This window comes from Diplotaxodon limnothrissa, linkage group LG2 (assembly GCF_057381915.1).
Source record: "Diplotaxodon limnothrissa isolate DT_005_m linkage group LG2, D_limnothrissa_male_GT1.1, whole genome shotgun sequence".
NCBI lineage: Eukaryota > Metazoa > Chordata > Actinopteri > Cichliformes > Cichlidae > Diplotaxodon > Diplotaxodon limnothrissa.
Genome location: NC_140597.1, coordinates 8,330,795 through 8,346,216, shown reverse-complemented (window position 1 = coordinate 8,346,216; position 15,422 = coordinate 8,330,795). Strand labels below are relative to the sequence as shown.

Here is a 15,422-nt window from a genome sequence, read left to right as displayed (position 1 = left end):
TAAGTACTCGTACTACAAAAGATATCATCTGAAGCATGTTTTCTTGACTCATGGCATCCTTTAAAACTGACCCCTCTGAGTTCAGTGGGTAAACTTCCATGGAGTGCTATGTATACAGTATACAACTGTATACAGTATACAACTTTATACAGTTGACCAAGCAGTTTTAGTAGGCAGTGGATTCACAGTTCATAACACTCCATGGAAGTTTACCCACTGAACTCAATTCAACAGGCTGTGGTTTGTATTAATAATGATAGGAAATAATCTATATAACTATAATATTATAAAAGCCTCTATGCCCATACAAAAGTCAATTGAGTTCATAATTATGCCACCTCAGGGCCAATAATACCATGTTAGTCATTTGACAAAGCTTTTTTTTTTTTTTTGCATAAACTTAACCACTAGGTTGTAATACCAATACTAACCAACTTTTAGTCACTAAACATAATCTAAGAACATATTACATTAAAAAATGTAATATCAAAAACAGAGGTAAGATGAAAAAGTTTTTTAAAAGAAAATTGTCACCAAAGGGTATCCCTGTGAATGAGAGAATAATGCTGAGTATTAAAAAAAAATCACAGGAAGGAACTATTGACTAAGCATGAGAACGTGAGGAGGTTGGAGCAAAGATGTGTTGGCATGAGTTGGAGCTGAGATGTGCTGAAGAACACGTTACTGGAATTGCTTCAATGCAGACAAGATGCTGGAACCAACTGAGACTATACGTGCATTGGCAGAGCTACAGACACAAGAAAACGGCACTTGGCTATAAAGCCATAATACCTTAATGGCACAATTATAGCCTATTACAGTCCTTAATACATTTTGTTTCCCAGAAGTATCATCTTTTATTTGCTGAGTGACACTGCTTATTGCTAATAAGCAGACAAATTACAGCTATACCAACAACATGTGGTAACATCTTTATCGTATGCATGGTCAGACTACAGGATGGCTATGTTGTGCTTATGCCATAGGTATGGTGTAGAATCAACGTCAACTATAAATCAAGCTTAAAGCATGTGAATTGGCTGTTTTGCTTTGATTTCATGAAATAATCAAGATCTTTTGCTACTGATGAATCATAAAGCAGGTGTGAGGTCTCTGCCCATCTCTGAATGTCACAAACGGATAATCAAGTAGAGGGTGAATTAACTTTATTGTCTGCTCGTTAGAAGGACAAGACTTTGTACAGCCAAAAGCCTCTTGGCCTTGCGTATCATGGCCCAAAGGATGAAGAATCCTGGGAGTTCCGCTACGATCAGGAATTTATTGTCACAGTTCAAAGCAGGTGCCGAAGCCAAACCTTAAACAAGGACTTAAAAGGACAGCAGGGGGTGAGTCTGTTGGGCGGCCGTCATGGTCATTATCCTGGTGGCTCTAACCCCCGGCCCTCCTCCCCAAAGCACACACATGAACTAACCCTTCAAACACATACACACATCTGCAGCTAGCCCACCCAGTGCTCCTCATGCTTTCAGCTTTTTGAAGCTGAATTTCCCCAGTACACACAAATGTGTGTGTCATGCCAAGTTTGTAGCTCAGAGGGATCTATTTGTGGATGAAATGAAGAAAGTGGCAAGAGATGGCAAGAGCAAGGTGCTGGATTAAAAGGTGAGGGAGAAAAGCGCAGAGGCTCTTTAATTCAAGAAATCCTTGATCCCACCCCACCCCACTCTGCCACCTCCCTCCCTGCCGAGAGTGATACTTCATGAAACACACAGACAATGGCTCAGTGGAAGAAGTCACCCTTAATTCTCCTTTTGATCACCCAGAAGTCTTTGTGTCCCTAGGCTCTTTACACATTCTTTCCTTTTTGTGCCAATGCTCCAAGTTGGGAATGATTAAGTGTCTGTGGATAAATCCCCTTATTTCATTCTCCTTCTTCAGGGATGCTGCTTCTTGGGCAGTCAGCTTACCATAATACCAAGCTGCCTCACAATACATCCAAGTTATTTTTGGTGGTGCATGCTCATAGCTTTGCGCCTTTTATCAGTCAGTGATCATTTGTCAGTGCACTTAATCTAATTACTTGAACTTGAGGGGAATTTCAGTGAATAGAAAAGATTATTTCAAAAAATTTACAAGATAGATGGTGTCATTTGCCATGTAAAATGTTTATGTCTCCCATTTTCTCCCATTCTGATTTTCACCAGTCACACAGCAACCAAAGGTGGTAAATGTGTTGTTACATTAGAAAAAAAATTAGACGCAAGGCAACGGTCTTCTTATTGAGTTCATGATTTATTTCAATTATAAGTAGAGCAATACAGATTGAAATATATTTTTATGAAAAGCGCATTCCTTTTATTGTTTATTACCATGTTAAAAAACATGAAATGAATTAACACCTACATTCCTACATTTGAGGAATTAAAATGGTTTAAAATGACTTTATTTGACAGCTTCCGACTTGCTGGTTTATTATAGACCTTTAAAGTTTATTTAAACTGATTATAATTCATGGCCATATAGAAAACATAGTCTGTCTATAAGAATCTATCATTTTAAGATTAAAAGGGTTAGTAACACCAGGCTAAAAATGAACTTTAAATTTAAACTGACCTCTGACTGTGTTATAAAAAGCAAGGCACACCACACTCGTGACATTTTAAAAGAAAATTCGGACTTGTGTTTGCATATGCATTTTTTAATAATTTATAATTATTATTTTTGCTTTCTTTTTCTGTCAATAAAGCAGAGTTGGTAAACTTGGCTCTTTATCTGCATTAAAATGTCTACGATCACATTATTCTAAACTAAACATTAAGCAAGTTTCCGATCACACAGTTACTTTTTACTTAATTTGTTTTAAATAAATTACATTATTAAAGCTTTGATACATCTTAATTTTCCCTTTCAAAATGTTCCCTTTAAGTGTTTGTGGCCTTAGAAATCCTGTAGGTATTGTTATTGTCTGTGAATCCTGGGAAGATGATACACATCCACCGTATCTATCTCCTCTCAGCAGATTATGTGGGCGGAAGCAGGTGGCAGTTGTGAGCACAAGGAAATCAGGCTGCAGATCTTTGGATGCACGAAACTGAGCAGCAAATCAGCATATTGTTCACTATCACTGTGTTGGCCCCTATGCGCTAAAGATAGACGTGTGTGTGTGTGTGTGTGTGTGTGTGTGCGTGTGTGCGTGTGCATGCATGTGTACATGTCTTTACATGCACATACTAGTCTACGGGTGCACCTCTGCCCTCCTGTAACGTTGCGCGGTGGATTCCGAGGATTAACGCAGTCTCCTCAGACCACTTTAACCACTTCCTCCTTTATCTATGACAGCTCCTCTGTGAGTTTGAGATAACAGCCCAGCTCTGATGTTTTTGAAGCTTTTTCCCTTCTGACAGCACTAAGCAACGGGGAAACCCACATGTTGTGCCCCTGAGCCTTCCGTCTTCAAACTTATCTTCAGCCGTGTGATGTGGGACCATCCTACTGAGATCAAATCGTTAATTAATCCTTTTGTTCACAGTGTATGACAGGAGCTTTAACACTCTGTGATTTGTTAAAGAGAGATACATCAATAGTGTTGATAAGAATTTGGCAATTATGCACTGGTTAAGCACAAATATTCATAGTGATTTCAGGGTGAAACGGTGGCACGTATTATCCTTTACTTTGCCAGGATCTCATCACTTGGCTCTTGCACAATGCACATTGAAAGTTCATGGGGACAGTATACATGCCAAAGCATGTCGAGGCCTGCAGGGTGTTACTATGAGTGCTATCAAATACACGAAAACACTTAAAGAAATACTCTCTATAAGGCCTTGAATTGAAAATGTGAGGTAACCTGTCCTATAATTAAAGGATGAGAAAACATCAAAGCAAAGGTTTAACATCCAAAAACAATTATATTCATTAACAGAAGGGCATAATACTCCACTCTGGTAATCATTAAAAATGCAACCCTGTTTCCAAAAACGAAAAAATAAATTAGATGCTGTGTAAAATGTCAATTATTAAAACTTTTGAAAGTTGGAAATGAGAATTTACAAAAAAAATGCTCATTTCAAATTTGATGCCTTGGCATGAATATGAAAGAATTTGTCTAGCAATAATCCTGCAGAAAAATGCATATCATATGACATGAGTGGCAGAATATTATTCTTTCCCATGCACTGTGAACTCCAGCCCCTGTTTTTCTCAGACAATGTAAGGGTGTCTTAGAAACGTATTAACAGTCTGGTGTGTATATGCCTGGAGCTACATTCTGTTGATATTCAATATGGATGCTCTTCAATATTTATAACAAAATTAAAAACAAAAAAATTGGCAGGTCTTCAGTGAACTCCAGAAAATCATGTGGAATCACTTAAATGATTGTCAGAATTAAAATAGGTTTACGTTTTACCCTTTTTATTTAGGGTTCAGAATTATTACTTTTCAAATATCTTGCAATTCCGAAGAAAGCATTTTGAATGCTTTCTTCGGAAGGCTTTGAAAGCTGCAAGCCTTTTACTTCTTGTTGGCATGATTTGAAATTGACACTTTTTCTGTCATTGGTAATCTCAAACTACTACATAAGACATCAGTTCCATTTCACTGAACAGCATATGTTTTGCACAATTATTGCACTTATTGTGCCAGTTTGGGTTACAGTAAGGATAGTAGTCTTCATAAACTCATGTCAGTCAAATCCTGTGTGCAGTATGTTGCTATATGGAGAGATTCACAGACAGAAGCATTGTGTGATGTAAAATAAACAGTTCAAACTGGAGAGAGAAGGATATTCAGGGTGAGGGCAGCTGGGAGGCTGGGTGGGACAGCTGTGTTCTTCCGGAATGTTCTGTTATTTCCAGATCAGGGGTCCGTTCTTCGTACCTCGCTAAGTAAGTTAGCTGGATTTGATTGTTGACGATTTTGCGTGATCTTGGATCGTTCGGTTCTCCAAAGCTCATCCGGGACTTGCTGTCATAGCAACAGATCCGTAAGCGTAAACCTGCTCGGGAGCAGGCTTACTTTATGTAAACAGGATTAGATCGCGGCCACTCAGGTATGTCCGCTTCACTTATAAGAAAGCAACAGCGATATTTTACCACTGTTTTACCATAAATAAATATTATCAATGTAACTAAAGTTAATGCAGTATTTGATCCTTTTATTGATTTCATACAGATACATACAGGTCATTTCCTAAAAAAAGGGAAATGTAGGGGAGACCGGGGATAGTTGTAACATTTTTGACATTTCTGTCTGTAAATTGGAGCTCGTTTAAGGTAGTGGATTCAAAATGTAATGCAAAGTATTTACATGTCTCTGCTATTAAATAGTGCAGCTATTTTCTCTGCAGCACAATTACCCATTGCATGGTATGGCCTCAAACACAAAGAGTGAAATGTTACAATTAACCCCATAGTCTGGGTTAGTTGTAACATATCCTGGGGTGAAATGTAACACAATGAAATAAGGGTACTGACAAAATATTAACATGTAATCTTTGTTTATTCAACACATGAATGCACTTAGAGCCATTTATGTAGCTGTGTGTGTGTGACAGAATGCAGACATCTAGCTTTTGAACATATTCCAGCCCCCCAAAAAAGACAAATTATGGAATTTTCTGCAACTGAATATTTCATTCATTTTGGTTGGTCTTCCTTGAGTTTGGCCTCATTGGCTCAGTGGGCATTATAACCTACAGCTCTTGCACCAATTTTGAACATAACAATGAAGCTGAAAAAATGTAGTTGTTCACCAGCATCGCAATTCCATTACTTTTTATCATGGCTTACCTTGGTGTGGTTTGCAAAGTGCTTCAGAAAGATGAGGAAATCTGTTTCTTGCACCCATCCTGATTTATTTCCACTACCAGTACTTCCTACTGGTCCATCTCTGACACAGTGGTCTGCATAATGTATGTGTGGGGAACACAAACAGTGAAGTAATTGTGTTGCCAATGGCATTAACCGCATATACAAAAGCGACCAGTGAACCTCTCTCTGCTGATGTCGTTGCCCCAACTTGTTTAATATAAGTTAAAGTAATAGTGTGGTAAGTTGCAACATCTGCATTATTGTTACAACTAACCCAGACTGTTGCTGTTACAACTGACCCAGACTCCTATAGCCATGAACTAGCTAATATTACAGCCAACGGCTAAAGCATTAGCACTAAAGACCTGCGCAGAATATATCCCCATAGACATACAAATAACATAATTTAAATTTGATGGGTTTAACTGCAAAGCAGATAATGCTATTAAACATTGAAATAAAGTAGAAAAACTTACTTTTTGGCATACAAATTACTTTTTTTCATGTTAAATTGTCTGTGTTTGACAAAATGTGCTGATTTTTCACATGTGATAGCAGAACTGAATTGGGCATGCACAGGATGAGTCACATCATTTGAAACTTAGCCCTGATTGGAGAAATTGGAAGTGTTACAACTGACCCACGTTACAACTATCCCCGGTCTCCCCTACTATTAATCATTCTATTTCATGTATTTGATTATTTCAGATGTAATTCATATTTTAGAGTAGTAATTGTAAATTACTTCGTGTATTCAAGATGAGAGACCACGGCTATAAAAGCGAAGGTGGATTTGGGAAGTCTGTCGCAGCCATGTCCTGTCCGTATACGCGAGCCACCCATTGCGGAAGGTGCAAGATTGATAAGGAGAGTTTTCAGAATTCAGCGTATATTGCGGGATAGACAGGATCCTTTAGCTCAGCGCGACAGTGTGCTCATAGAGAGATATCGATTTTCCCGTGAGGGTATTATTTACTTAACCAACTTGTTGACGAGGGGGTGCAGGACCACCACCTGTCTTTGTTTGCTCTGCCCTTTTCTTGGTTGCTGTTATAAACAAACAGATTATTTCAGGGTCTCTTTCCAAGAGACTAAAAGCAATATAAGTGATAAATATTACCATTCTGTAGAATATTCTTATATTTCACTTTTACTTGTTCCCATGTTCTAGTGGGTCCTGTCGTGGCTCTAATGTGAAAGAGGATATAATATAATATAATATAATATAATATAATATAATATAGTGTAATATAATAAATTTACCCTACTGCCTACTGGTGTTGGCCAGAGGGGCCGATGGCGCGATATGGCAGCCTCGCTTCTGTCAGTCTGCCGCAGGGCAGCTGTGGCTACAACCGTAGCTGCCTCCACCAGTGTATGAATGTGAGAGTGAATGAATAGTGGTATTGTAAAGCGCTTTGGGTGCCTTGAAAAGCGCTATATAAATCCAATCCATTATTATTATTATTATTAAATTACTTACGAGTTTAATTTGTCAGCAACTTTCTGCCAGCCCTCTCTCCTTGCTTTTGCAGCCTTTGCAGTGTTCCCTTGCGTTTTAATTAAACTCTGAAACTCCTGAAATCCCTCAATCAAGAGTTCTTGCTCTGCTGCCAAAAAATACAGAGCGCGCTCCTTCGACATTTTCGCCGACCAATCAAAGGGTTGCCGATCAATGTTTCTACTATCGATGCGTAGCCCCTGTTAAGCCACCCAGTTATCTCACATTACTTCATCCAGCTATACTAATCGTCAACAACAGGTGTGTTCGGAGAACCGGAATAGCGAGCTCAAAGTTAGCGCGATGATTTGATCTTGGATGTGTCATTTGATCTTGGATGTAGTAAGCGAGGTACGAAGAACGGACCCCAGGAGTTCTCTTTTGACCTAAACCAAACTCTGTGCTTTAGCTGAGAGCTGCCTAGAGGCTCTTCTACCTCCACAGCAGCCTTTTGTGTGTGCCTGCAGTCCCCTGACCCCTTTATAGTCTTGCAATATTGGTTTAGGAACAAAAGAGGCTGGTTAATTCAATAAAGCACCTTTCCCAATAAACTGGCTGGGTGCTCTTGCTGTGTGTGGCAGGCTGCACCGCATGTAGCTGTTTTCATTGTGTCACCACCGCTAAAGATAAATGAGAAGTTCCCAGATGGAGAAAGAAGCAGACTGCATGTGAATGTGGAAAATATTATACTCAGAGGGAAGCAAAGAGGACTTCAGCAACTGGAAGTGTCTGACAAATAATGTTTACTCTGGAATTATATCGCAACTGGAATATTGTTAAATATGATTGGAGGCCTTTTAGTGTGCAGTTAAATGGAAGTATCCAAATTGGGACAGCTAAATCTGAAGCTACAGAACACAGTTTAAAATCATATTTCAGGTGATTTTCATTTCTTTACTTTGAAATGTTAAGGCTTTGATGGTAGTTAATGCCCTGGAAGAACTATAGAAGAGAGTGTGCACATCCAGGCCAAAATTAAATCTATTGAGATGCAAAAAAGGAGATGAGTTTGCAAGCTTCTAGCAATTAAGGCACTGTTTAAATTCATAGGCTCTTCTTGAGAAAGAGTCACAGGATTAGCCTGTGATACCTGAATACCCGGTGTGTTGCTTAGCTGGAATTGTTTTTACCTTGTAAGTCTCTATGTGTGTGTGTGTGTGTGCACATGTGCGTTCATGTCACAGAGACACCAAGTGAGAGCTGGTTTTGAATCTGCCTGCGGACAGATTTTGTCAACACAATAGCGGCACCACCATGCATGATGCAGTTACAAACTTTGCAGGTGTGTTGGCTAGTTGATATCAAAACAAAGGTTCAGTTTAATGATGGTTGCGGTTTGTTTTACTTTGGATTGTCTGCATTAATGTTACCCAGTCATCAACATTCAGCGCTAGCTAAAAATGATAAACCTGAGAAAATTGTCTAAATCTCGCTACAGTGCTCTTTAAAAGAGCTGGAAAAAACAAATATTGGTGAAAAGTTTACAAGAATTGAGCTGAACAAAAAGAACAAAGAATATATCTTATTAATAGAATTTGTCACTTTGTTTATGCCCATGGAAATTGTGTTTATTCAATATGTAGGAGCAGCGTGTGTTTGCATAGTTGGTGTGTGTACGACTTGGTGTCACTGAGGTCATCAGCTCTGTGACAGTATTGGGACACTGATGACAGGCTTTTGAAAGCTGCTCCTCTGTGTCTCACCGAACTGTCAACAGCATTTAGTTTCTGGAGCTGTTGATCTGCTCTTTTCACTCTTCATCATAAACCAAATGTACAGATGCAGTTTCAGCCCTTCACCGTCATGTTGATGGTTTCATGCATGCAAAGTTCATGCTCAAACTAATTTGTAGAGTGATGAGTGAACAAATAACCACAGCTGTAAAGATGTCTCCCTCTATTGTCTATATAAAATGACAACAAATTAATAAACAATTAACAACAATGTCAACTGGTTGCTTTCAAGTGAGTAGTACCATAAGCACTTCTACTACAAACGCAGTTAAATCATAAGGATAATGTATTATGTATGTAATGTAATATGTCGGTGCTTTACGAGTACACACTCATGGATATGCTCTGCATTCACCTAGACCTGGAAACCACCACTCACTAGAGAAAAATGAGCATTCCTGACTGGTTCAAGTAAGTGGTTAAGGCCGCTTTCTTGCTGTTGCTAAAAACTGTTAAAACTGATTTCAAAGAGTTATAAGGTGCTGCAACAAAAACCTTTTTTGATTGCTTTGGTTACTAGCAGACAGACACTGTTGCTGGTAGTTTGTATGGAAGATGCTGACTTGTCTGTAAACATTTGCCAAGTACTCACTGAGTGGTAGTGAAGGGTCTGATGCAAACTGATAGAGAGAACATTGCCCTTAAAAGAAAAAGTTTTGTCTTTTGAGACCTGAAGGTTTCAGGTAAGACAACTTTTATTTTGAAGCAGAATGGATCTGCTATGCAACCTTCGAGTGACTGCAGAAATGTGCTAGCAACACAATCACAAAGAAGCTTTTGGTGCTGCACCTTATTTACAACAGATTTCACCCAGTGACAGCCAGCAACCAGCAGCCACTGCCAGCGACCAGTTGGCAACCAGCCGGGTAATTGCACATTTTCTTTCTTGGTGACCAGTGGTTACCAGGAGATCACCAACTGTGTGACTAAGGCCTGAAATTTAAAGAGATATATATATATATATATATATATATATATATATATATATATATATATATATATATATATATATATATATATATATATATATATATAAATTAAAACGAATGACACTATAGATCTAGAATGTGAGTATTTTTTTAATGTACTTTGAGTGAGTATTTTTTTAATGTACTTTTTAAATAAAGTGGTAGTGTAGGGTGGAGATGTGAATCAAATGTGCACCAGAAGAGTACTTCAGCCAATGAGAGTGAAATTGTTGCAAGTCTTTAATGGTTTTGGAAAGGGGAAATTTTGGTATTTAAGCAAAACAGGAAACTCTTAACATGTTTAACTCAATCTGTTTAACTCATGCTGAACACTTGCTTATGTGTGTGAGAACATAACAGCTATCTCTCTTCAGCCCTTCACTTCCCTTCTTACATTGCTCCAAGGTAAAACATGTCATCTGTGGGAGCCAGTTTGATGGGTGCTTTGAGGATCAAGACAACAGTTTCCCAGTGTGAGTTTCTTACTGGCATAAGGAGTGAAAACATGAAAAAAAGAAAGAAAAAAAGATCTGCTGGCTGTCAGAGACTGTAAATGGTGATTTTGTTTCACTTCTCTACGTGTTTTCCCCTTTTTTCTTTCTTTTTTTTTTTTTTGCAGAATCAAAGACTTATTGAATCCTGTCCAAAACCAGCATGTTTGGCCCTGTCATGAGAAATGACAGCCATGTTATGTATTTCTTAGCTACAGGTTTTACTTAGGGAGGTGTTGATGGTGCTTCACATGCCACATTGTGTGTTTTCTGGCTCCACTGTTGTGCACTGCAATCGGCCTCTGTTGCGGGCAGGGTTAATTAATGCAGTTGGAATGTAACGAGTGTTGCTTGTCAGCCAAGTGCATGCCCGCTGGCATTTTATCAGCTTGTCACATTAATGAAATACGGTGCATGTCGAGATTGCTCAATTTCCATTTCAACTTTTAAACTTTGCCTGGCTCCAGCTAATGATGTAAGAGTTAAATCGAGCATTAAAGTCATTGAGAGGCAGCAACAACCCCCCAACACACGCTAATACAGTTTTGGAGCTTCTTGAATGCATGCACATATAAGGGTAAGAACAGCCTTTACTTGCAAAGCAGGGCTTAACACTACATTTGTCTCAGAAAATCTTACATCCTGTTGGGAATAAAGTACTCTGCTTTCACTGTAAATACTAATTTGCTATCATTCTTTGGAAACTGTGATGAAGTCTTATTCAGTGAGGTCAAATGTTCCATTTAGTGTCATATGACATGAAGAATACAGTCATGAGGGTAGTCTTTGTAGTGATGTTACAAAGTAGGGTTGTGTTAGATAAAGTTTACAGGTTCTGTATGAAAAAAGAAAAAAAAAATTCCCATTTTGCCCCTGTGGAGAGTTGTTATCCTCTGGTCCTCTACCAGCTCAGGTCCTTTATCGGAGGCCTGAGGGCTTGAGGGTCCAGGGAGGTATCTTTGCTCTTCCTTGGGATGCGCTCTTCTCGACAGAAATCTCAGTTATTGTTCCTGGGATCTGCCAGAGCCACACGACTAGCTTGGGGGTCACTGCACCAAGTGCTCCGATTACCACTGGGACCACTGTTACCTTCACCCTCCACATCTTCTCAAGTTCTTGTCTCAGCCATTGTTACTTCTCCAGGTCCTTCTTCCTGGTGTGGCTATCACTTGGTATAGCTACATCTATCACCACGGCCGCCTTCTTCTGCTTGTCCACCACTACTATGTCGAGTTGGTTAGCCATCACCAGTTTGTCTATCTGCATGTGGAAGTCCCACAGGATCTTAGCTCAGTCATTCTTAACCACTCTAGGGGCAAATCCTGTTTTGACCTCGGGATTTCCAGGCCATGGTTGGCACAGACGGTCCTATATACTATACCAGCCACGTGGTTATGGTGTTCTATATATATCCGGACTTCTAGCCTCTTGCCTAAGGTCTTGCCAGGTGTAGTAGCCTCTATGGATTTTGTACCTGGAGTTTGTTCCTGTGATGCCATGATTAGTGCCTCTGTGCTGTCTTTCAGTCCAGCTGGTAGGATTTATGGATTTTAGCCAATTCCTTTATCTGCTGGTGCTGCACACCGTGCAGGCCCCTGTCCTTCCATGATGGTTCCTCATCTTGCTTCTCTTCATTCTCGGATTTCTGCTGCCTGGATATTCACTAAGCATGTGATCAGTTGAGGCCATCTTCCTGATGTTCTTATGAATGTTTGTGGTCTCATTCTGAACAGCTATTCTAACACTCACCAGTGTTCAGCCTCGGGTGTTGGATTTTTGGTGAAGCCCTCCATGCATGGTCAGGAGCTTTCTTGTCTTGATGTGAGGTGGCTTCTACCTCCTCCTGGCCAACTTACTGTCCCAGCAGGGCGTAGATGTTGATTGTATGGATCTTATTCTTTACATTCAGCTGACTCCTCAGGACTTGCCTTACTCTCTGCAGATATTTGCTGGTCCTTGTGGCCTCTTTGTGGTTCCCATTTGCCTGTGGGATTCCAAAGTACTTGTAGCTGTCGTCAATGTCTACAATGTTGCCATCTGGAAGTTCGATCCCCTCAGTTCTGACTATCTTCTCGCTCTTTGTTACCTTCTGACTACACTTCTCCGGTCCAAATGGTATTCCGATGTCGTTACTGTGGTGTAGATCAGTGACTGATGCTTTGTTCACTCTTGACAAGCTTGATGCCATCATGTACAGGAGGAGGCGAATGATTGTTCAATTCCATAGTCGGTATCTGTAGCCAGTCTTGACAATGACTTCACTAAGGAGGTTTAGGCCCGTGCAAAACAAAGGTGGGGAAAGGGCATCTCCTTGGTAAATCTCTCACTTCGTGATGACTTGTGCAACTGGCTTGAAGTTAACCTCTAGTGTAGTTTGCCCCATCCCTATTGAGTTCCTGATGAAGGCTAAGGGTCTCACTGATGTTGTATATTTCTGTGCATTCCAGGTTCCTTGCCAACTGCTTCCAGTGTGGATGTAGCTTTAGATACAGCCACTACAACCCTAGTGAGCCCTCATCTGGGACTCTCCTCAGCTCTTTCTGGGACAGTGGCGCGGCTGCCCCTCTGTTGGTCTTCTTTGGTCTCTTGTGTTCTGGGGGCCTCTGGATGTCTGGAGTTTTGATCTCCTCCATACCTGCTTCATGCCCTGGAGGACGGTGCTGTGGCCCCCCCACACCCTCTAGCAGATCATTACATGAAGGAACCTTTTAAAAAACAAAAAACAAACGCGTCCATGCTCACAGGTGTACACACGGGTGATCACACCCACAAACTACACCCTTTTTGGCTCCTACCTCAAAGCACACTGTGTTCTGTTGATCTTATGTGCTTATTCTGCCCTCCCTGTACGTTGATGCCCAGTTTGGCAGATAGATAAACAGTTCTTCAAAAGGAGAGGCAAAGGCTTCCAGTTCTCATTGCAGGGTTTATTCGTCTCCCTAATGAAGGCACTGTAAAACTACAAACATAAGAAAAGCATATTAAAACATACATCTGGAACATAATATATTTCTCACATTACAAAGTACAGACTGAAGACTTAGCAACTTGAACTATAGCTGGTATAACCAAGAAAAATAAATGAAAACATGTTAACTCCAAATCCCGCTAGCTTGATGCTAACACACAATGGAATTTCCTATTGACATGCTAACACAATTAGCATCGGCAATGCAGCTAACATGCCGGCTTCAAATATGAGAGTCAACAACCCATTTTACATCACATGCTTAACATGAACACAGAATATAATCGTACTTACAAGCATATATTTCTCATGCTCCAGTACAGCCAACTTCAGAGCTAATATTTTGTGTGCTGGTATCAACTTGGCCAGACTCCATGAACTTTTCCTATATTTACTAGAGAAACTTGAGTACACAAACCCGCTTCCTCCCCCTAGTGGGGTGGTGGAGCTACTGCACCCAGCAGTGGCAGCACACTCCCCGCCTGGTATAATGAATTATACCACTACCCATTCCCTGGATGTAGTAGTAAAACAACCTCCGACACTGGCCGCAAATACACTTTAGGAGTGCCATTCTTGACTACCTTCACTTCCACCTTACGTACTCTATGATCTTGGCTAGGAAAGGCTTTAATCACAAGTCCAACAGGCCACTCAGTCCTTTTTACTTGCGAATCCTTCATCAGTACAACATCTCCCACTTGAAGGTTTGGCTTCTCTGTTGTCCACTTTCTCTGTGTTTGAAGCGTGGTCAGATACTCCGTTTTCCACCTCTTCCAAAATGCATCAGCAAGTGCTTGGACCCTTTTCCAGTGTTTGTTGGACAGATCATTAACATCAAAATCCCCAGAGGGAGCAGTCAACGTATCTCGTTTCTGTGTCAACAACATTGATGGGGTGAGAACTGCCGGTGCTTCTGGGTCAGAAGACACTGAGACCAATGGTCTTGAATTTATAATGGCGGTAACCTCTGCCATCAGGGTGACAAGTGTCTCATGTGTGAGGTACGATGGATTCAGCCTCAGAAGAAGAGCATCTAAGATTCGCCGAGCGATACCAATCATCCTCTCCCACACCCCACCCATGTGGGAAGAGTGGGGAGGATTGAATATCCAAGTACACTTGTTGCTTTTAAGGTAATTCCTCACCTCAGAATCTGCTGTGTCAAGTCTGAGTTCTTTACAGGCTCCAGTGAAATTTGTTCCCCGGTCTGATCTGATTGTTTTGATCGGCCCTCTTATGGCAATGAAACGTCTGAGCCCATTGATGAAGCTTGTAGTGGTCATAGTCTCTATAACCTCAATGTGCACAGCTCTGGTAGTCAAACAAGTGAACATTACTGCCCATCGTTTACTTTCCGCATGCCCTCCTCTTGTTCTTCGGGCAGTCACCATCCAAGGTCCAAAAACATCCAACCCTACATGAGTAAATGATGGATCTGGTGAAAGTCTTTCAGATGGTAAGTCTGACATCTTCTGGTCCTCCATTTTACCTCTCAGCCTTTTGCAAGTTACACATTTGTGTATCACACTAGATACAAGCCTTTTCCCCCCAATCAGCCAAAGTCCTGCCAACCTAATAGCTCCCTCCGTGAAATGGCGTCCTTGGTGCGCAGCCTGTTCGTGATATCTTCTGACCAATAATGTAGCAATGTGCGTCTTGGGAATGACCAGAGGATGTTTATCATCAAAAGACATAACGGCTGAGGACATACGGCCGCCAACTCTTAATAGCCCATCTTTGTCCAGAAATGGTGTCAGCTTTCGCAGTGGACTTTGTCTTGGGATTCGGTCCCCTTTGGCTAGACACTGCAACACCCTTGCAAAGGCATCTTGTTGTGCAGTTTTAATGATCACTTTTACTGCTTGTTCTTCTTCATCCCCAGTGTTGCCACCATGTGTATCTGCAACACTCCTTGCCTTTTTGATTAGTGTGGAGACTGCACGAGTCAAAGCTCTCCAAGTGGAAAATGTAAGAAACCTTTGAG

General features: G+C 40.6%; 1 protein-coding gene across 1 annotated transcript; it reads right to left on the bottom strand.

The window, feature by feature from the left end:
• Nucleotides 1–13,327: 13,327 nt before the first annotated feature.
• Nucleotides 13,328–15,204, bottom strand: LOC146638174 (uncharacterized). The gene is made up of 2 exons (XM_085366661.1): nucleotides 13,730–15,204; nucleotides 13,328–13,426 (listed from the first exon to the last, which is right to left on the bottom strand). Exon 1 carries the CDS (start codon nucleotides 15,145–15,147, stop codon nucleotides 13,939–13,941), a length of 1,209 nt encoding a protein of 402 aa, XP_085222787.1. The 5' UTR covers nucleotides 15,148–15,204; the 3' UTR covers nucleotides 13,328–13,426; nucleotides 13,730–13,938.
• Nucleotides 15,205–15,422: the final 218 nt, after the last annotated feature.

Bases quoted from the DNA above. Each gene is read 5' to 3' on its own strand.
- LOC146638174 (XM_085366661.1), bottom strand. From the start codon at position 15,147: ATGTCCTCAGCCGTTATGTCTTTTGATGATAAACATCCTCTGGTCATT.